Source organism: Salmo salar, chromosome ssa09, assembly GCF_905237065.1.
Source record: "Salmo salar chromosome ssa09, Ssal_v3.1, whole genome shotgun sequence".
In the NCBI taxonomy this organism is placed as follows: Eukaryota; Metazoa; Chordata; class Actinopteri; order Salmoniformes; family Salmonidae; genus Salmo; species Salmo salar.
In genome coordinates, this window is record NC_059450.1 from 7,686,851 (window position 1) to 7,708,193 (window position 21,343).

General features: G+C 41.9%; 1 protein-coding gene across 6 annotated transcripts in view; it reads left to right on the plus strand.

Annotated features, from left to right (window-relative positions):
* Positions 1-21,343, plus strand: part of LOC106610669 (procathepsin L) — a 46,410-nt gene that overhangs the window by 22,317 nt on the left and 2,750 nt on the right. For 5 of the 6 annotated variants that reach the window (XM_045723357.1, XM_045723359.1, XM_045723358.1 and 2 more), the window contains exons 5-9: positions 4,565-4,762; positions 14,829-15,026; positions 17,817-17,982; positions 18,586-18,694; positions 18,977-19,078. In XM_045723357.1, coding sequence (XP_045579313.1) covers positions 4,565-4,762; positions 14,829-15,026; positions 17,817-17,982; positions 18,586-18,694; positions 18,977-19,076 — 771 coding nt within the window. In that variant the 3' untranslated portion in view covers positions 19,077-19,078. The remainder of the gene's footprint in view (positions 1-4,564; positions 4,763-14,828; positions 15,027-17,816; positions 17,983-18,585; positions 18,695-18,976; positions 19,079-21,343) is intronic. The other variant, XM_045723362.1, reaches the window with a different exon arrangement.

The following is a 21,343-nucleotide window of genomic DNA, read 5'->3' on the forward strand; positions in this document are numbered from 1 at the left end:
GGGGCTGTAGTGGAGCAGGTTGAGAGCTTAAAATTCCTTGGTGTCCACATCAACAACAAATTAGAATGGTCCAAACACACCAAGACAGTCGTGAAGAGGTTACGACAAAGCCTATTCCCCCTCAGGAAACTAAAAAGATTTGGCATGGGTCCTGAGATCCTCAAAAGGTTCGAGAGCATCCTGACCGGTTGCCTCACTGCCTGGTATGGCAATTGCTCGGCCTCCGACCGCAAGGCACTTCAGAGGGTAGTGTATACGGCCCAGGACCTCTACACCAGGCGGTGTCAGAGGAAGGCCCTGAAAATTGTCAAAGACCCCAGCCACCCCAGTCATAGACTGTTCTCTCTCGCATGGCAAGCGGTACCGGAGTGCCAAGTCTAGGACAAAAAGGCTTCTCAACAGTTTTTACCCCCAAGCCATAAGACTCCTGAACAGGTAACCAAATGGTTATCCAGACTATTTGCACTATGTGCCCTCCCCCTGCCCCTCCCTGCTACTCTCTGTTTATCTTATATGCATAGTCACTTTAACTATACATTCATGTACATACTACCTCAATTGGCCCGACTAACCAGTGCTCCCGCACATTGGCTAACCGGGCTATCTGCATTGTGTCCCGCCACCCGCCAACCCCTCTTTTTACGCTACTGCTACTCTCTGTTCATCATATATGCATAGTCAGTTTAACCATACCCACATGTACATAGTACCTCAATAAGCCTGATTAACCGGTGTCTGTATATAGCCTTGCTACTCTTATTTTCAAATGTCTTTTTACTGTTGTTTATTTCTTTACTTACCTACAAACACACCACACACACACACACACACACACACACACACACACACACACACACACACACACCTTTTTTTCGCACTTTTGGTTAGAGCCTGTAAGTAAGCATTTCACTGTAAGGTCTACACCTGTTGTAGTCGGCGCACGTGACAAATAAACTTTGATTTGATGTATTTTCTCAGTTGCAACACTCTCTACCAAGTTCCAAACTGCCTCTGGAAGCAACGTCAGCATAAAACAGTTCTTCGGGAGCTTCATGAAATCGTTTTCCATGGCAGTGCAGCCGCACACAAGCCTAAGTTCACCATGCAAAATGACAATTGTCTGCTGGAGTGGTGTAAAGCTCACTTCCATTGGACTGGAGCAGTGGAAATGTATTCTCAGAAGTAATGATTCACGCTTCACCATCACCATCTGGGTCAGTCCAACGGACGAAACTGGATTTGGCGGATGTCAGGAGAACCCTACCTGCCCGAATGTATAGTGCTAACTGTAAAGTTTGGTGGAGGAGGAATAATGGTCTGGATTCGAGTTAGGCCCCTTACTTCCAGTGAAGGGAAATCTTAACGCTACAGCACACAATTACACTAGCGTTCAAAAGTTTGGGGTCACTTAGAAATGTCCTTGTTTTTGAAAGAAAAGCTCATTTTTGGTCCATTAAAATAACATAATAACATAAATACAGTGTAGATGTCACGATCCTCTTCGTCAGAAGATATGTTGAAATCGCTGTCGGAAAAAGTGGACCAATATGCAGCGGATTGCGTGCTCATCATAACCTGTTATGGCTAGGGGGCAGTATTTTCACGGCCGGATAAAAAACGTACCCGATTTAATCTGATTATTACTCCTGCCCAGAAACTAGAATATCCATATAATTATTAGCTTTGGATAGAAAACACTCCAAAGTTTCTAAAACTGTTTGAATGGTGTCTGTGAGTATAACAGAACTCATTTGGCAGGCCAAAACCTGAGAAGATTCTGTACAGGAAGTACCCTGTCTGACCATTTTTTGGCCTTCTTGATTATCTCTATCCAATACAGGGGATCTCTGCTGTTACGTGACACTTCCTACGGCTCCCATGGGCTCTCAGAAGGCGGCAAAAAGCTGAATCGTGGCTTTGCAGGCTCTGGCTGAAAAACATTGGCGCGTTTGGATAGTGGCCGGTCACAGTACTATGAAACTGAGGCGCGTGCACGAGTCGACTCCATTGTTTACTTTCTTTCTTTTTGAACGAAAACCACCACTCCCGGTCGGAATATTATCGCTTTTTTACGAGAAAAATGGCATAAAAATTGATTTTAAACAGCGGTTGACATGCTTCGAAGTACGGTAATGGAATATTTACAATTTTTTTGTCACGAAATGCGTCGTGCGCGTGACCCTTATTTACACTTCGGATAGTGTCTTAAACGCACGAACAAAACGCCGCTATTTGGATATAACAATGGATTATTTGGGACCAAACCAACATTTGTTATTGAAGTAGCAGTCCTGGGAGTGCATTCTGACGAAGAACACCAAAGGTAATCAAACTTTTCTAATAGTAAATCGGAGTTTGGTGAAGGCTAAACTTGCTGGGTGTCTAAATAGCTAGCCCTGTGATGCCAGGCTATGTACTCAGAATATTGCAAAATGTGCTTTCACCGAAAAGCTATTTTAAAATCGGACACCTCGATTGCACAAAGGAGTTCTGTATCTATAATTCTTAAAATAATTGTTATGTTTTTTGTGAACGTTTATCGTGAGTAATTTAGTAAATTCACCGGAGGTATGCTAGTTCTGAACGTCACATGCTAATGTAAAAAGCTGGTTTTTGATATAAATATGAACTTGATTGAACAAAACATGCATGTATTGTATAACATAATGTCCTAGGGTTGTCATCTGATGAAGATCATCAAAGGTTAGTGCTGCATTTAGCTGTGGTTTTGTTTTTTGTGACATTATATGCTAGCTTGAAAAATGGGTGTCTGATTATTTCTGGCTGGGTACTCTGCTGACATAATGTAATGTTTTGCTTTCGCTGTAAAGCCTTTTTGAAATCGGACAGTGTGGTTAGATAAAGGAGAGTCTTGTCTTTAAAATGCTGTAAAATAGTAATATGTTTGAGAAATGGAAGTTTTTGTATTTTTGAGGAATTTGTAATTCGCGCCACGCCTATCATTGGATATTGGAGCAGGTGTTCCGCTAGCGGAACATCTAGATGTAAGAGGTTAATTTATTATAAAGTGAACACCACGAACAAAACAAGAAAACAACGACCGACAGGAACAGTATAGCAGGCTACACACGTATAGCAGTGCTAAAACAACTACCCACAAACAACAAGACCAAACACACCCTAATATATAGGACTCCCAATCAAAGGCAACTAGAAAACACCTGCCTTCAATTGAGAGTCCATACCCCAATTAACTAACATAGAAACACAAACATAGAAAAGAAACCCAAAACCCCGGAATACATAAACTAACTAACCTCTACCACGTCCTGACCAAACTACAATAACAAATAATCCTCTATACTGGTCAGGACGTGACAGTAGACATTTTTAATGTTGGAAATGACTATTGTAGCTGTAAACGGTAGATTTTTTTATGAAATATCTACATAGGCGTACAGAGGCTCATTATCAGCAAACATCACTCCTGTGTTCCAATGGCACATTGAGTTAGCTAATCCAAGTTTATCATTTTAAAAGGCTAATTGATAATTAGAAAACCCTTTTGCAATTATGTTAGCACAGCTGAAAACTGTTGTTCTGATTAGAGAAGCAAGAAAACATCAGCATTGGTGGGTTCGTTTACAGGCTCAAAATGGCCAGAAATAAAGAACTTTCTTCTGAAACTCGTCAGTCTATTCTTGTTCTGAGAAATGAAGGCTATTCCATGCGAGAAATTGCCAAGAAACTGAAGATCTCGTACAACGCTGTGTACTACTCCCTTTACAGAACAGCGCACACTGGCTCTAACCAGAATCGAAAGAGGAGTGGGAGGCCCCGGTGCACAACTGAGCAAGAGGACAAGTACATTAGAGTGTCTAGTTTGAGAAACAGATGTCTCACAAGTCCTCAACTGGCAGCTTCATTAAATAGTACCTGCAAAACACCAGATGCTAGCCTTCTAGGCAGAGTTCCTCTGTCCAGTGTCTGTGTTCTTTTGCCCATCTTAATCTTTTATTTTTATCGGCCAGTCTGAGATATGGCTTTTTCTTTGCAACTCTGCCTAAAAGGCCAGCATCCCGGAGTCACCTCTTCACTGTGAGAGTCGCCTTTTCACTCCCTTTTGCCATCACAACAACGTCTACAAGGTGTCGAAAGCGTTCCACAGGGATGCTGGCCCAAGCTGTCCACAGTTGTGTCAAGGTGGCTGGATGTCTTTTGGGTGGTGGACCATTCTTGATACACAGGAGAAACTGTTGACTGTGGAAAAACCCACTAGCGTTGCAGTTCTTGACACAAACCGGTGTGCCTGGCACCTACTACCATACCCCGTACATAGGCACTTACATCTTTTGTCTTCCCATTCACCCCCTGTATGGCACACATACACAATCCATGTCTCAATTGTCTAAAGGCTCAAAACTCCTTCTTCAATCTGTCTCGTCCCCTTCATTTACACTGATCGAAGTGGATTTAACAAGTGAAATCAATAAGGGAAAATAGCATTCACCTGGATTCACCTGGACAGTCTATTTCATGGAAAGAGTAGGTATTACCTTATGTTTTCTACACTCAGTGCATGTCTATTGTTGTGCTATCACAGGAAAACGAGGAGTACAGACGCATCATCTCCCAGCGCTGCCTGGGCTCCTTCAATGCCTCCAAGCCCCGCGGTGGCTCTACCTTCTTACCCATGCTTGGGGACAACGATCTGCCCACCACCATGGACTGGAGGGACAAGGGCTATGTCACCTCCATCAAGGATCAGAAGGGTTGTGGCTCCTGCTGGGCTTTCAGCACGGTAAGGGAGGGAGAGGGTTGGAAGGTGTTAAGAGAGTGAGTTAACTACAGCATAGACTCTGCTCTACTTAGATGTAGAGTAATTGTTCGGCCTGTTCTACTCTTTTACCGTTGTATCATGTCTTGTGTTTGTGTGCTGAGAGCGAAACAACAGAGACGGCAGAGGGAAATGAGTGTGTGTTTGGGTGGTGTATCTTATATCCCCAGTCTGTAAATGTCAACATTTTTGTATTCGGCTGTTTTCCAAACATTGTGGGCTGTGGCCCTAAAACTATGCAAAGGTACATATATTTGAAGTAAAAATACTTTAATGTACTACCTCTTTGGGCTAACATCCTATGAAATTGCAGAGCGCGAAATTCTAAATAGAAAATTCGTAATATTAAACATTCATGAAAATACAAGTGTCCTACATCGTTTAAAAGCACAATTTCGTGTTAATCCAGCCGCTTTGTCAGATTTTAGAAAGGCTTTACGGCGAAAGCACACCATGTGATTATCTGAGGACAGCGCCCCGCATACAAAAGCATTACAAACATTTTCCAACCAACCAGAGGCGTCACGAAAGTTAGAAATAGCGATAAAATAAATCACTTACCTTTGAAGATCTTCCTCTGTTTGCAATCCAAAGGGTCCCAGCTACATCACAAATGGTCCTTTTGTTCGATAAAGTCCTTCTTTATATCCCAAAAAAGTCCATTTAGTTGGCGCGCTTGACTCAGTAATCCACCGGTTTCCCTTGTTCAAAATGCATACAAATGAATCCCGAAAGTTACCAATAAACTTCGTCCAAACAAGTCAAACTACGTTTTTAATCAATCCTCAGGTACTCTAATATGTAAATAAATGATCAAATTTAAGACGGAGAATAGTATGTTCATTACCGGAGATAAATAACGAAGTGCGCCACAACACTACAGACAAAATGGGAGCCACTTACAAAAACTACAAATTCTAACTAATTAAAAAAAAAACAAGCCTGAAACTCTTTCTAAAGACTGTTGACATCTGCTGGAAGCCCTAGGAACTGCAATCTGGGACGTATTCCATTGATTTCCCCATAGACAGGCATTTTAAAAGGTGTCACCTCCAAAAATAAATTTGCTATATCAGTTCTGTTATGCTCACAGACATTATTTTAACAGTTTTGGAAACTTTAGAGTGTTTTCTATCCAATACTACCAATTATATGCATATCCTAGCTTCTGGGCCTGAGTAACAGGCAGTTTACCTTTGGCTCCTCATTCATCCAAACTTCCGAATAATGCCCCCTATCCCTAAGAACTTTTAGTCATTTACTTTACTATTTATATTTTTTTACTTTTACTCCACTACATTCTTAATAAAAAATCATGTACTTTTTCCTCCATTCGTTTTCCCTGACACCCAGAAGTACTCGCTATATTTGGAATGCTTAGCAGGACAGGAAAATTGTCCAATTCACGCACTTATCAAGAGAACCGCCCTGGTCATCCCTACTGCCTCTGATCTGGCTTCATTTGGAAGAAAAAAAAAAGAAGAAAAAAAATAATTTGCCATCTGGTTTGCTTAATATAAGGAATTTGAAAAGATTTATACTTAATTATATTTGAGCAATTACATTTAGTTTTGATACTTAAGTGTCACACCCTGATCTGTTTCACCTGTCAAGTGCTTGTCTCCACCCCCCTCCAGGTGTTGCCCATTTTCCTCATTATCTCTGGGCATTTATACAGTACCTGGTTTGTTTCTCTGTTGCCAGTTCGTCTTGTCTCATTCAAGCCTACCAGTGTGTTTTTCCCATATTCCTGTTCTCTGTAGTCCCTGTTTTCTAGTTCTTCTGGTTCCGACCTATGCTGTCTGCCCTGACCCCAAGCCTGCCTGCCGTCCTGTACCTATCTGACTCTGACCTGGTTTACGAACTTCTGCCTGTCCTGACCCTTAGCCTACCTGCCGCCCAGTACCTATCAGACTCGGACCTGGTTACGAACCTCAGCCTATCCTCGACCTGCCCTTTGCCTGCCTCTTGTGGTTTTAATAAACTTCTCTCTATATTGAACCTTCAGTCTCTCTCCTGTGTCTGCATCTGGGTCTTATCCTGAGTCGTGTTAGTACGAACTGGCCATCACTGACCTCAGCAGACTCAGACCAGCTCCGCAACGCCGTCTCCTCCCAAGGAGACACGAGGAGTTTCTTCGAGGTCTTATGGAAGTATATTTGCTGGACCAATTATTGTCTGTTAGGCAGCCAGCCATGACAGTAACCTCTCAGCCCCTCAGTTACCCTGCTTTCAGCTGCGCATCTCTTCAGGATACCACGGCTACCCAAAAACCCTGCTTACCGCCTCAGGAACCTGTCGGGAACCTGTCGGGAGTTTCTCTCCCAGTGCTCCCTCATCTTTGAGCTACAGCCCTCGTCATATCCCTCGGACTGCTCAAAGATAGCGTACCTTATAACGCTGATGTGGGCTCTCGCCTGGGCTACAGCGGTGTGGGAACAACAATCTGCCATGTGCTTCAGTCTGGAGGAGTTCGTGGCTGAGGTAAAAATCTTTTTAGATTCTCAGTTGTCCCGGGAGAGAGGCTGCCCAAAAGGTACTCCATCTTCTTCAAGACTCCCGCGGTTGATTTCCGCACATTGGCTGCTGAGAGTGCCTGGAACCCAGAATCCCTATTTGACACGTTCCTTCACGGATTATCGGAGGAAGTAAAATACGAGCTCGCAGCCCGGGAGCTGCCTACGGATCTTGACTCGCTCGTTGCCTTGACCAGCCGGATCAATGGGCGGCTACGGGAATGTAGGAGGGAGAGGAGGTCTGATTCCGGTCCCACTCCCTCGCCTAAGGATCCCACTGAGGAGTCCCCAGCGTCTACGTTCCCGAGAGAATCCGAGGTTACCCGATTTCCCCTGACAGTCTCCAAGGTCTGCCGACTCGTCTCTTACGGAGCCGATGCAACTCGGCAGAGCTAGGTTGTCTCCAGCCGAACGTTTATGCAGACTTGTTTGTTTTGTTCGATAAAGTCCCTCTTTATATCCAATGCGTTTCGTTCAGTAATCCAATGGCTCAAATGCGGTCACAAGAGGCAGACGAAAACTCCAAATAGTATCCGTAAAGTTCGTAGAAACATGTCAAATGATGTTTATAATCAATCCTCAGGTTGTTTTTAGCCTAAATAATCAATAATATTTCAACCGGACAAAAGCGTTGTCAATATAAAAGAAAAACAACGAAAGGCGCGCTCTCGGGATTGCGCACCAAACACGTTGGGGACTTTCCACTGGTCTCTCATTGAAACTGCTCATTCTCCCTAATTTTTCAGAATAAAGGCCTGAAACCATGTCTAAAGACTGTTCACGGCTAGTGGAAGCCATAGGGAACGGAATCTGGGTCCTATCCCTTTAAATGGTGGATAGGCTTTCAATGGAAAAACAGCCATTTGAAAATAATAGCACTTCCTGGATGGATTTTCCTCAGGTTTTCACCTGCCATTTCAGTTCTGTTATACTCACAGACATTATTTTAACAGTTTTGGAAACTTTAGAGTGTTTTCCATCCACATCTACCAATATACATATCCTAGCTTCTGGGCATGAGTAGCAGGCAGTTTACTTTGGGCACACTTTTCATCCAAAATTCCGAATATTGCCCCCTATCCCCAAAAAGTTAATTTATGAGTTCCCACAGATTTCCACTGCAGTCACGTTCCATCTCACTTAACAGCCCTATGTAAACATTCTGTCTCAAACACCTCGCCTCCTGCTATAGATACATTTGCCCATACTAAAACATTCTCAAATCAATTAGTCAATATACATCAGTCCCTCCTCTGGAAAAATTATCAATCTTATGTTCCACGAAACCTAAAAACATATTGATTTGAAAAGAAAAGAGAAAAAAGTACATGTTTAATAACTTCACATCACCCGTTGATGCGACTAACATCATAATTATGATGACATGGTAAAACAAAAGAGAGAAAAAAAAATCATGGTTGACCCAAGATATCAAGTGATTTCTATAACAAACAACCTCCCTGTCGGAGGACACTTAGAGATAATGTTTCTGGAGCCTCCCTCGGGCCAAATAAATTTTAGCAGGGCCCCCACCCCTCACTGTTCTGTAGAAACTCTCTCTTGCTGTATCCAAATCATAATTACAACATTTTATAAATTATCCAACCCAAATTTAAAATGACAGTCCTTAGTGCTTACTTTGAGTATAGGACTCGAATTCCAGCTTCTCAATTCAGCACACATCATCCCTGTTAGAACATACATTTATAAACAAAACCTTTTATTGTCTGTAATTCTCATTACAGCCCCCCTTTGTCCCTGTTTTCCTGTCACGAGTGGCCTGGTAATGAAAGATCAGTATCCCAATGCATCCTTAGTCTAAATTGTTCGCAGTGTGTAGAACCCCCCCCCGTCCTTTTCTTATCATTCTAGCGTGTCTTTTTCAGATATTGTTTACAGTTCATCTTCCCAACGACAAATGTAACTCTTGCCTGTCCCATTTGATGGCCCTGGCTAATGTCCCGATTCCAACATCCAAATAGACACATCCGTTTCTCCCACATACAAGAGTCTCTCACCTGAGCAGTTCTCAGCACTCCTGCCGCTTGCACCCCGGTTTATGGCTCAGACTCAGAAGTGTTAAAAGTCACTGTCGCATTGCACGCCTTTGTCTCTCTTTCTTCAGCCGGTAAGGGAGGGTTTTGAGGTTCACACATCCTGTTTGTGGTCAAATTATTCCTACCATGCATTAAGATATGATCTGACGTCACCTTCCATGATAACCTCAAAAAAGCACAGATCAGAACAACAGTTTAGTTCAATTAATTTCTGTTTCAGGAAATCCAGACAAGCATTGATAATATGACAAATTATTACATTAAACTTTTCTTAAAAACATTATCTCGTCGACAAATGTCAAAGAGCATAGCAACATACTGTTACTGCTAAAACCATTTTCAAAATTAGTCCATACTCCCTTATTCTACTGGCGACCTCTCGGAAGAGTTACCAGATCATGAAGTTAGCACCCTAACCCCTCGCAGAAATCCCACACTCCAGTATCCCAATCTGGTGAAATTTGAATCGAAACAAAAACACAAAATGAAATCAGCAATACATACAGTTGAAGTCGGAGGTTTACTTACCTTAGCCAAATTCATTTAAACTCAGTTTTTCACAATTCCTGACATTTAATCCTAGCAAAATGTCCCTGTCTTAGGTCAGTTAGGATCACCACTTTATTTTAAGAACGTGAAATGTCAGACTAATAGTAGAGTTATTTATTTCAGCTTTTATTTCTTTCATCACATTCCCAGTGGGTCAGAAGTTTACATACAGTCAATTAGTATTTGGTAGCATTGCCTTTCAACTGTTGAACTTGGGTCAAATGTTTCAGGTAGCCTTCCACAAGCTTCCCACAATAAGTTGGGTGAATGTTGGCCCATTCCTCCTGACAGAGCTGGTGTAACTGAGTCAGGTTTGTAGGCCTCCTTGCTCGCACACACTTTTTCAGTTCTGCACACACATTTTCTATAGGATTGAGGTCAGAGCTTTGTGATGGCCACTCCAATACCTTGACTTTGTTGTCCATTTGGAAGACCCATTTGCGACCAAACTTTAACTTCCTGACTGATGTCTTGAGATGTTGCTTCAATATATCCACATAATTTTCCATCTTCATGATGCCATTTATTTTGTGAAGTGCACCAGTCCCTCCTGCAGCAAAGCACCCCACAACATGATGCTGCCACCCCCGTGCTTCAAGGTTGGGATGGTGTTCTTCGGCTTGCAAGCTTCCCCCTTTTTCCTCCAAACATAACGATGGTCATTATGGCCAAACAGTTCTATTTTTGTTTCATCAGACAGGAGGACATTTCTCCAAAAAGTATGATCTTTGTCTCCATGTGCAGTTGCAAACCATAGTCTGGCTTTTTTATGGCGGTTTTGGAGCAGTGGCTTCTTCCTTGCTGAGTAGCCTTTCGGGTTATGTCGATATCCTGTTAGGGCTAGGGGGCAGTATTGAAACGGCTGGATAAAAAACGGCTGGATAAAAAACGTACCTGATTTAATCTGGTTACTACTCCTGCCCAGTAACTAGAATATGCATATAATTATTGGCTTTGGGTAGAAAACACCCTAAAGTTTCTAAAACTGTTTGAATGGTGTCTGTGAGTATAACAGAACTCATATGGCAGGCAAAAACCTGAGAAGATTTCATGCAGGAAGTGGCCTGTCTGACATGGTGTCGTTCTTCTTGCCTCTGTTTATTGAAGACTGAGGATTCCCCCCCCCCAAGGCTTTCTGAGTTTGCAAGGAGTGTTTGGCTATATAATTAAATGTGTTACCTTTAGAATCCATTCCCCTGGCATTTCGCCTAGATTCTTCAACCCAAAATACGTTTACCTGTGGAAGATTTAGCCAATTTCTCATCGTAAGGAATCCACGATGTTTGATCCCTGGCCTCTACTAAAAAGTTAAGTAAGACTTGATCTCATACATCTTCCTTCACGTAGAAACTGTAATCTATATGAACCACTTATCGATCGAACTGAGGCTACACACCGATATGTGACATTTCCTCTCCTGCTACTCTCAAAAGGATTTGTTGTTGCTCTTTTGAAAACAATGCAGGTAAATTCAATTGATTGGACATGATTTGGAAAGGCACACAGCTGTCTATATAAGGTCCCACAGTTGACAATGCATGTCAGAGCAAAAACCAAGCCATGAGGTTGAAGGAATTATCCGTAGAGCTCCGAGAGAGGATTGTGTCGAGGCACAGATCTGGGGAAGAGTACCAAAACAATTCTGCAGCATTTAAGGTCCCCAAGAACACAGTGGCCTCCATCATTCTTGATGGAATAAGTTTGGACTTGAACCCGATCAAACATCTCTGGAGAGATCAAATCAAATCAAAGTTTATTTGTCAAGTGAGCCGAATACAACTGGTGTAGACCTTACAGTGGAATGCTTACTTACAGGCTCTAACCAATAGTGCAAAAAAGGTATTAGGTGAACAATAGGTAGGTAAAGAAATATAAACAACAGTAAAAAGACAGGCTGTATACAGTAGCGAGGCTATAAAAGTAGCGAGGCTACATACAGACACCGGTTAGTCAGGCTGATTGCGGTAGTATGTACATGTAGATATGGTTAAAGTGACTATGCATAAATGATGAACAGAGAGTAGCAGTAGCGTAAAAGAGGGGTTGGCGGGTGGTGGGTGGGACACAATGCAGATAGCCTGGTTAGCCAATGTGCGGGAGCAGTGGTTGGTCGGCCCAATTGAGGTAGTATGTACATGAGCGTATAGTTATAGTGACTATGCATATATGATAAACAGAGAGTAGTAGCAGTGTAAAAAGAGGGGTTGCAGGGTGGGTTGGGGGGGCTCACAGTGCAAATAGTCCGAGTAGCCAATGGATTACCTGTTCAGGAGTCTTATGGCTTGGGGGTAAAAACTGTTGAGAAGCCTTTTTGTCCTAGACTTGGCACTCCGGTACTGCTTGCTATGCGGTAGTAGAGAGAACAGTCTATGACTGGGGTGGCTGGGGTCTTTGACAATTTTTAGGGCCTTCCTCTGACACCGCCTGGTGTAGAGGTCCTGGATGGCAGGCAGCTTTGCCCCAGTGATGTACTGGGCCGTACGCACTACCCTTTGTAGTGCCTTGCGGTCAGAGGCCGAGCAATTGCCATACCAGGCAGTGATGCAACCAGTCAGGATGCTCTCGATGTTGCAGCTGTAGAACCTTTTGAGGATCTCAGGACCCATGCCAAATCTTTTTAGTTTCCTGAGGGGGAATAGGCTTTGTCGTAACCTCTTCACGACTGTCTTGGTGTGTCTGGACCATTCTAGTTTGTTGTTGATGTGGACACCAAGGAACTTGAAGCTCTCAACCTGCTCCACTACAGCCCCGTCGATGAGAATGGGGGCGTGCTCGGTCTTCCTTTTCCTGTAGTCCACAATCATCTCCTTAGTCTTGTTTACGTTGAGTGATAGGTTGTTATTCTGGCACCACCCAGCCAGGTCTCTGACCTCCTCCCTATAGGCTGTCTCGTCGTTGTCGGTGATCAGGCCAACCACTGTTGTGTCGTCTGCAAACTTAATGATGGTGTTGGAGTCATGCCTGGCCATGCAGTTGTGGGTGAACAGGGAATACAGGAGGGGACTGAGCACGCACCCCTGGGGAGCTCCAGTGTTGAGGATCAGCGTGGCAGATGTGTTGCTACCTACCCTCACCACCTGGGGGCGGCCCATCAGGAAGTCCAAGATCCAGTTGGAGAGGGAGGTGTTTAGTCCCAGGATCCTTAGCTTAGTGATGAGCTTGGAGGGTACTATGGTGTTGAATGCTGAGCTGTAGTCAATGAATAGCATTCTCACATAAGTGTTCCTTTTGTCCAGGTGGGAAAGGGCAGTGTTTAGTGCAATAGAGATTGCATCATCAGTGGATCTGTTTGGGCGGTATGCAAATTGGAGTGGGTCTAAGGTTTCTGGGATAATGGTGTTGATGTGAGCCATTACCAACCTTTCAAAGCACTTCATGGCCACGGACGTGAGTGCTACGGGTCTGTAGTCATTTAGGCAGGTTGCCTTTGTGTTCTTGGGCACAGGGACTATGGTGGTCTGCTTGAAGCATGTTGGTATTACAGACTCAATCAGGGACATGTTGAAAATGTCAGTGAAGACATCTGCCAATTGGTCAGCACATGCCCGGAGCACTCGTCCTGGTAATACGTCTGGCCCCACAGCCTTGTGTATGTTGACCTGTTTAAAGGTCTTACTCACGTCGGCTACGGAGAGCGTGATCACACAGTCGTCCGGAACAGCTGATGCTCTCATGCATGCCTTGGTGTTGCTTGCCTCGAAGCGAGCATAGAAGTGATTTAGCTCGTCTGGTAGGCTCGTGTCACTGGGCAGCTCGCAGCTGTGCTTCTCTTTGTAGTCTGAAAATAGCTGTGCATCCAACCTGACAGAGCTTGAGAGGAACTGCAGAGAAGAATGGGAGAAACTCCCCAAATACAGGTGTGCCAAGCGTGTAGCATCATAACAAAGAAGACTCGAGGCTGTAATCACTGCCAAAGGTGCTTTAACAACGTAAAGCAAAAGAAAACCTACAATTTTTGTATTTTTCTGTGCAAATGTAATATATTACAGTTTTAAATTTATTTTTTTTACACATTTTCAAACATGTCTAAAAACCTGTTTTTGCTCTGTCATTGGGGGGTATTGTGTGTAGATGGATGAGGGGGAAAACGATTTTATAAATTTTTGAATAAGACTGGAAAAAGTCAAGGGGTCTGAATACTTTCCGAATGCACTGGACCACACTGTGTGTATATATATATATATATATTTAATACAGACTACATCAAAAACAGCCTTCCCTGTGGCTCAGTTGGTAGAGCATGGTGTGTGCAATGCCAGGGTTGTGGGTTCGATTCCCACGGGGGGGCCAGTACAAAAAAAAATACAAAAATGCATGAAATGAAAATAAAATGTATGTATTCACTACTGTAAGTCTCTCTGGATAAGCGTGTCTGCTAAATGACTAAAATGTAAAAATAAGTGAGAATTTACAAAATTAGCCAATGGATAATGACAATTTTCTGGGTGGGAAAATTATAGGTCCGAAAACATAAGTTTGCACTTCCTTTTTTAATTTAGGCCACGACTCAGGCAGCCAAGTGGACACAAGGCTCTTTGGCTCATCTCAGTCACAAATAGGAATAACTTTGCATCTGTTTCTGATTAATAAGCAATGCCATGCTGATGAGTGGTAACATTCAAATAAACCCATTCCTGAAATGAAACGTAGGCTGTCATATGACAGGAAAATATACCACATTCACATGGATTTGCACGAAGTGGGCAGTTTGGATTTGTCACTTCAAGTCCCAAAATATCATACTTTGACTAAAACAATGACTTACTGACTTAGATCGTTGTGTAATATCATGGGTAAGCTCTGGCCATCGTCTCTCAGCTCGAAAAAGTAGATATCTACTAGTGTGGGCTTTAAGTGTACTTTTTCTCCCCACCTACCTCCCCTTCCTTCCATCCCTCCCTCCCTCAGACTGGCTCTCTGGAAGGCCAGCACTACAGGAAGACCAATAAGCTGGTGTCCCTCAGTGAGCAGCAGCTGGTTGACTGCTCCGGCAAGTTTGGCAACATGGGCTGCATGGGTGGTCTCATGGACCAGGCCTTCGAGTACATCAAGTCCTTGGCCCCTGGAGGCCTGGACACTGAGGACTCCTATGCCTACCATGCTGAGGTGAGCATTGAACAGTGGGCAGGGTTGTGTTCATTGGACCACACATTTAAAAACATTTCAGTTCATTTTCTTCCATTTGGTACCTAATGAATACACCCCAGATCTTGATAGAAGTTGTCTTTAGGTACAGATCTTGCATCAGATGGCTCTCCCTAAAGCCCAATGGTTAAGCATTAGAAATGAGAAATGCCAAACTGACCTTAGATCAATAGGATCAAATTCATCCTTCTCTCACGCCAGCCCACATCAGCCCCACACAGAGCAGTAGTAGGCTACAGGGTTAGGCTCAATTCATAATTTAAAACCTGTTAGGGCTAGGGGGCAGCATTGACACGGCTGGATAAAAAACATACCCGATTTAATCTGGTTACCACTCCTACTCAGTAACTAGAATATGCATATACTTATTACATATGGATAGAAAACACCCTAAATTTTCTAAAACTGTTTGAATGGTGTCTGTGAGTATAACAGAACTCAAATGGCAGGTCAAAACCTGAGAGATTCCTTTACAGGAAGTGGCCTGTCTGACCATTTCTGGAACTTCTTTGCCATCTCTATCATTTACTAAGGATCTCTGCTCTAACGTGACACTTCCCACGTCTTCCATAGGCTCTCATAGCCCGGGAAAAAAGAGAATGTCGTCATTCCAGCCCCAGGCTGAAACACATTATCGCCTTTCTCAAGTGGCCCATCAAGAGACACTAGCTTATGCGCGTGACCCCGACCGCCCCGCCTTTGGGATTTTTTCCTCTGTTTGCCGAAAAGGAGATTCCCTGTCGGAATTTTACCGCTTTTCTACGAGAAAAATGACGTAAAAATTGATTTTAAACAGCGGTTGACATGCTTCGACGTACGGCAATTGAATACTTTGAATTTTATTGTCAGGAATTGCGCCAAGCGCGCGACACTTCTTTACTATTTCGGATAGTGTCTGGAACGCACGAACAAAACGCCGCTATTCGGATATAACGATGGATTATTTTGGACCAAACCAACATTTGTTATTGAAGTAGACGTCCTGGGTGTGCATTCTGACGAAGACAACAAAAGGTAATGACATTTTTATAATAGTAAATATGATTATGGTGAGTGCTAAACTTGCCGGGTGTCTAAATAGCGAGCCCGTGATGCCTGGGCTATATACTTAGAATATTGCAAAATGTGCTTTCACCAAAAAGCTATTTTAAAATCGGACATATCGAGTGCATAGAGGAGGTCTGTATCTATAATTCTTAAAATAATTGTTATGCTTTTTGTGAACGTTTATCGTGAGTAATTTAGTAAAATGTTAGCGAATTCCCCGTAAGTTTGCGGGGGTATGCTAGTTCTGAACGTCACATGCTAATGTAAAAAGCTGGTTTTTGATATAAATATGAACTTGATTGAACAAAACATGCATGTATTGTATAACATAATGTCCTAGGGTTGTCATCTGATGAAGATCATCAAAGGTGAGTGCTGCATTTAGCTGTCTTCTGGGTTTTGGTGACATTATATGCTGGCTTGAAAAATGGGTGTCTGATTATTTCTGGCTTGGTACTCTGCTGACATAATCTAATGTTTTGCTTTCGTTGTAAAGCCTTTTTGAAATCGGACAGTGTGGTTAGATTAACGAGAGTCTTATCTTTAAATGGCTGTAAAATAGTCATATGTTTGAGAAATTGAAGTAATAGGATTTTGAAGATTTTGAAAATCGCGCCACAGGCTGGCAGTGGATGTTACGTAGGTGGGACGAATTCGTCCCGCCGGTCACATAGAGGTTAAATGAGAATGCCTCATAAATTCCGATTCAATTCTTGAATTTGAATTTAATTTTAATTGAAGTATTAAACAGGATACAAAATTGCAATTCGAATTTGAATGAAAGGAAATAGAATTGAAAAGTGAAATTAAATTAAATTCGAATTATTCTATTCCGTAATAGGTGTAGTCTATACAGTCCTACATCTTGTACATAAATACATCAAACATGTTGTTATATACATGCATATAAAATATTGTTGAAACAATTGATTATCAGGACAAACTTTTAAAACGTGAATGATCAAGGAAAACAAAACTTGTACGTGAATATTCTAAGTTGTTATATTTCATTAATCACTTAATGTTCTTAAAATATGGGGTAAAAACTACATTTCCCAGAATGCATAGTTGAACCCTCAAGTTGACCCTGAGGCCTTCAAAAAGAAGCAAAACAAATGAAAATGGTTGGTGGAAATATATTTCGCTATTCTAAGCACTAAGGTTAAAGGAGTATGAACATTGTTTCCAGAGAAAGGTGATATGTTCTTTGGTAGCTGGAAGAATGAACTGTCAGATTCAATGAAATTCATGTTCTATGACTGAGTGAAATGTATTTTAATTGCACTGAATTCAATTCTACTTCCTGTCACTCAAATTCTAATTCTACATCTTGTGGGGTGTGGCCATTTCCATTCTAATTTCAATTCATGAATTGAATTGGAGCCAATTCCAACATTCTGAATTAACCCCCTCCTGACTCAAGGAAGAAGCACAACAGTGACATCTAGTGTAAATGCTTAGTGGTGCAATATAATCAGATGACAAGGAGCAGACAGTTGAGAGCCTCATTTTACAATGACACATTTAGGTGTGAATATAATATATGTGCTTACTTATACTAGTTCATGCTATTTTTGGCCAATTTTAAGAATACATAATATTTTAACCTACCGGCAAAATAATGCTTTTCTACTGAACTTTTGCCGTAAACAATTTGCAACTACATTTCCACAGTGTATATTTAACAATGTCTTTCTATGACAGGACAAGAAGTGCCACTACAAGCCAGACAGTCTGGGTGCCACCTGCACCGGGTACGTTGACATGACCAGCGGTGACGAGAGCGCCCTGCAGCAGGCCGTGGCCACCGTCGGACCTGTGTCTGTAGCCATTGATGCTGCACACTCCTCCTTCCAGCTCTACAAATCAGGTGAGGTCTTTTTTTAGACATGCCTCTTTCCAGATGAATATGGTTAGGCCTTTTAAGACCCGGCTCTCTCTAGATTAATCAGATTAGTCTTTTTAAGACATGCCTTTCTCCAACCTGGACCTACACTTGTCATCTTGGTCAAACTTTAAACAAACTATAACTTATAAAGCGTAATAACCCCTTTATAAACCCTTTGTAACCTTAACCCTTTAGCTAATAACAGGTCGTGACATCTGGTTCTTTAACAAATGTGGCATAGGTTTTATACTGCCCTTTAAATAGTATGACATTTTCTCATGAATGATTTTTGAAGCATTTATGTAGGTAGGCCTTATAAAGGGCTTATGAAAGCTTAATTGAGACTCCATAAGTTATGGTTCATAACTGTGTACTGAATGATCTGTGACTTGTTATCTTTTTTCTTAGATGTACAGTAATACTCCCTGTGTGTTTTGTACATTGAAAGCAATGTATTGACTTGGGCATCAACAGTCATGATACATATCCTTTGCAAAATATTCAATATGTGACACATATAACCTCATACCAGGCTGATTGTGTGTACAGTATATTGAGAATAACTGAATGGTTGTTCATTCCCAGGTGTCTATGATGAGCCAGACTGCAGCAGCGATCAGCTGGATCATGGTGTGCTGGCTGTGGGCTATGGCACTAGTGATGATGGCCAGGACTACTGGCTGGTGAAGAACAGGTAAACAACATACTGTATGCTGTATGAAATCAAGCTAGGCCTATCTGATTGGTCAAGAGAAACCATAAGCCAATGGTGTTGCAGTTGTATTTCCTAATCTCAGTACTGTCAGAGATGGGCTCTGTTATATTAGGGTCGCGGTGGTTAGTTAGAATGGGATCTAATGTGCCAAGAACAAACTATGATGCTTAAAACAGGTGGTTTAAGCGGTCCAACACACTAATATCAATGTTGCTATGCCATTGCTAAATGCTAAGTGTTTGCTTGATGTGTGTGTTCTAGCTGGGGCCTTGACTGGGGAGATAAGGGCTACATAATGATGTCCAGGAATAAGCACAACCAGTGTGGCATCGCCACGGCCTCCAGCTACCCCCTGGTCTAAGGGTGAGTCTTACGGGCATCAGTGTCTATTACAACTACTGTATATCTATACTCGCTTACTATCTCATTAGTTACCATAGCATTAGATCACAACTATATCTATAGTTTAATAACCAAGGGCTCTATTCAATCCGTATCGCGGAAGTTCAGCTTGACTGAAATTTGAAGGCAATTTTCCTGTGTTAGCGGAGACTGCATTCACTGCTTTAATTATCTTTACATTTCTATCGCGCAATCGGTAACGCTTCAGCGATACAGATTAAATAGACCCTACTAGCAGTGTCTATCCCAATTATTCAAATGATCAACATGATCAGCTTGATACACGATACAGCTTTACTGTGTATCCTCCCTCCCAGACAGAAGGGCCTTTGTGTACTGAGTAAACATTCATATTGGATTGAAGCAGATCTAGAAGTAAATAAAACGTATTTACTTTGCAAGGCCAAAAGTTAATTCCGTTTGGCAATTCATCACACATTTTCCCACAAACATATCAAATCAACTTAATCATTGTGATGCACAGTGATTCATGCACACTACAGATGTAGTATCTTCATTTAAGACAGTTTTCCACAGCATGAAAATAATCCTGCAGCAACAGGATATGTTAATTGTTATTTGGGTGGTAATTTTGGTAGGGGTTAATACAAAACAAAAATCTAGTCTGAAATTTCAAAGTGGAAATTACAAACTTCAGAAGCTTTTTAAAACCTCAAATACACTACAAGTTCCCCTGCAACAGGGTGATCAAATGAAAGGGGAATTTCACCATGGGGAATTTGGGCATGTTTTCATCATTGCCCAGAAGGAAGGTGGGTCTGGGCTTCGCGCGCTGAATGATACACCCTATGACGGCTTCTGGTATATTAATGGGTGTGGGGGTCTGAAAATAAATGTGGTCTTGCACGGTTCTATGTGATAATGATCACTCTCCAGACGTAGGATCTAAATTTGAGCCAGTTTGCTACAGCAGGAAAAATGATCTTGCAGCAACAGGAAATATGAATTATTATCTGGATTATAATTAAAGGCATTTTTTATATTATAATTAAATAAATATAATTAAAGGCATTTTACAGTAGGGTAAATCAATTCTGACATTTTTAAGTGGAAATTACAAACTTTAGAATACTTTTTAAACCTTAAATACACTACAAGTTTGCATTTCCTGCTATGCAGGAAAATTCTCATCAACAAAACAGTGTTCAAACTAATATCCTACATCTGTTTACATTTTTGTGCATGTAGATATCGTTGATCTTGTTCGATAGAGCCATTGGACGTCTTTCTGTGACGTTCCTATTGGCGGATGAATTGCTAAATTAACAAGCTGACACACATTGTTTCCGGTCTCTGAAAGACTACAACTCGTGTGGGGTGGTGCCTTGTGCTCTGGGCCCCATCTCTCACCCAAGGCAGGCTTTTTTGAAAGGGATACAGACACTAACAGCACAATCCTTTGGGCAAAACTGAAAGAACTGACCAGACCACAATGACTTCAAGTGATTCCTCTCATCAACACGAATTTGACAATGGAGCATTTTTTTGATGTTCATTTAGCTCCATGGTGACATTCAATCATAGATATTTCAACCGGAAGAGGATTCAAAACAAATAGTTGGATTTACCTAGAAGCTGAGCTACAGCTGATGCCGGCAGCAAGAGGGCAGATGACAAATACGGTGGCTAGCTAAGTAAGTTACTTTTTACTGCAAGCCACCTAACTAGCTAACTTTCGATTATCTACTAAAACCCATATTGTGTATTGCTGACTAACGTTAACATACTACTATGTTACAGTAGGGGGAAATTATTATTATTAGTAAAATCCCTTCTCTTTTTAGTCGTAGATACAGTGCATTCGGAAAGTATTTAGACCCTTTGACTTTTTCCACATTTTGTTATGTTACAGCCTTATTCTAAAATTGATTAAATTCCTTTTTTTCTTCATCAATCTACACACAATACCCCAGAATGACAAAGTGAAAACAGGTTTTTAGAAATTTTAGCAAATGTATACAAAATACATAAATACCTTATTTACATAAGTATTCAGACCCTTTGCTATGAGACTCAAAATTGAGCTCAGGTGCACCCTGTTTCCATTGATCATCCTTGAGATGTTTCTCCAACTTCATTGGAGTCCACCTGTGGTAAATTAAATTCATTGGACATGATTTGGAAAGGCACACAGCTGTCTACATAAGGTCCCACAGTTGACAGTGCATGTCAGAGCAAAAACCAAGCCATGAGGTGAAAGGAATT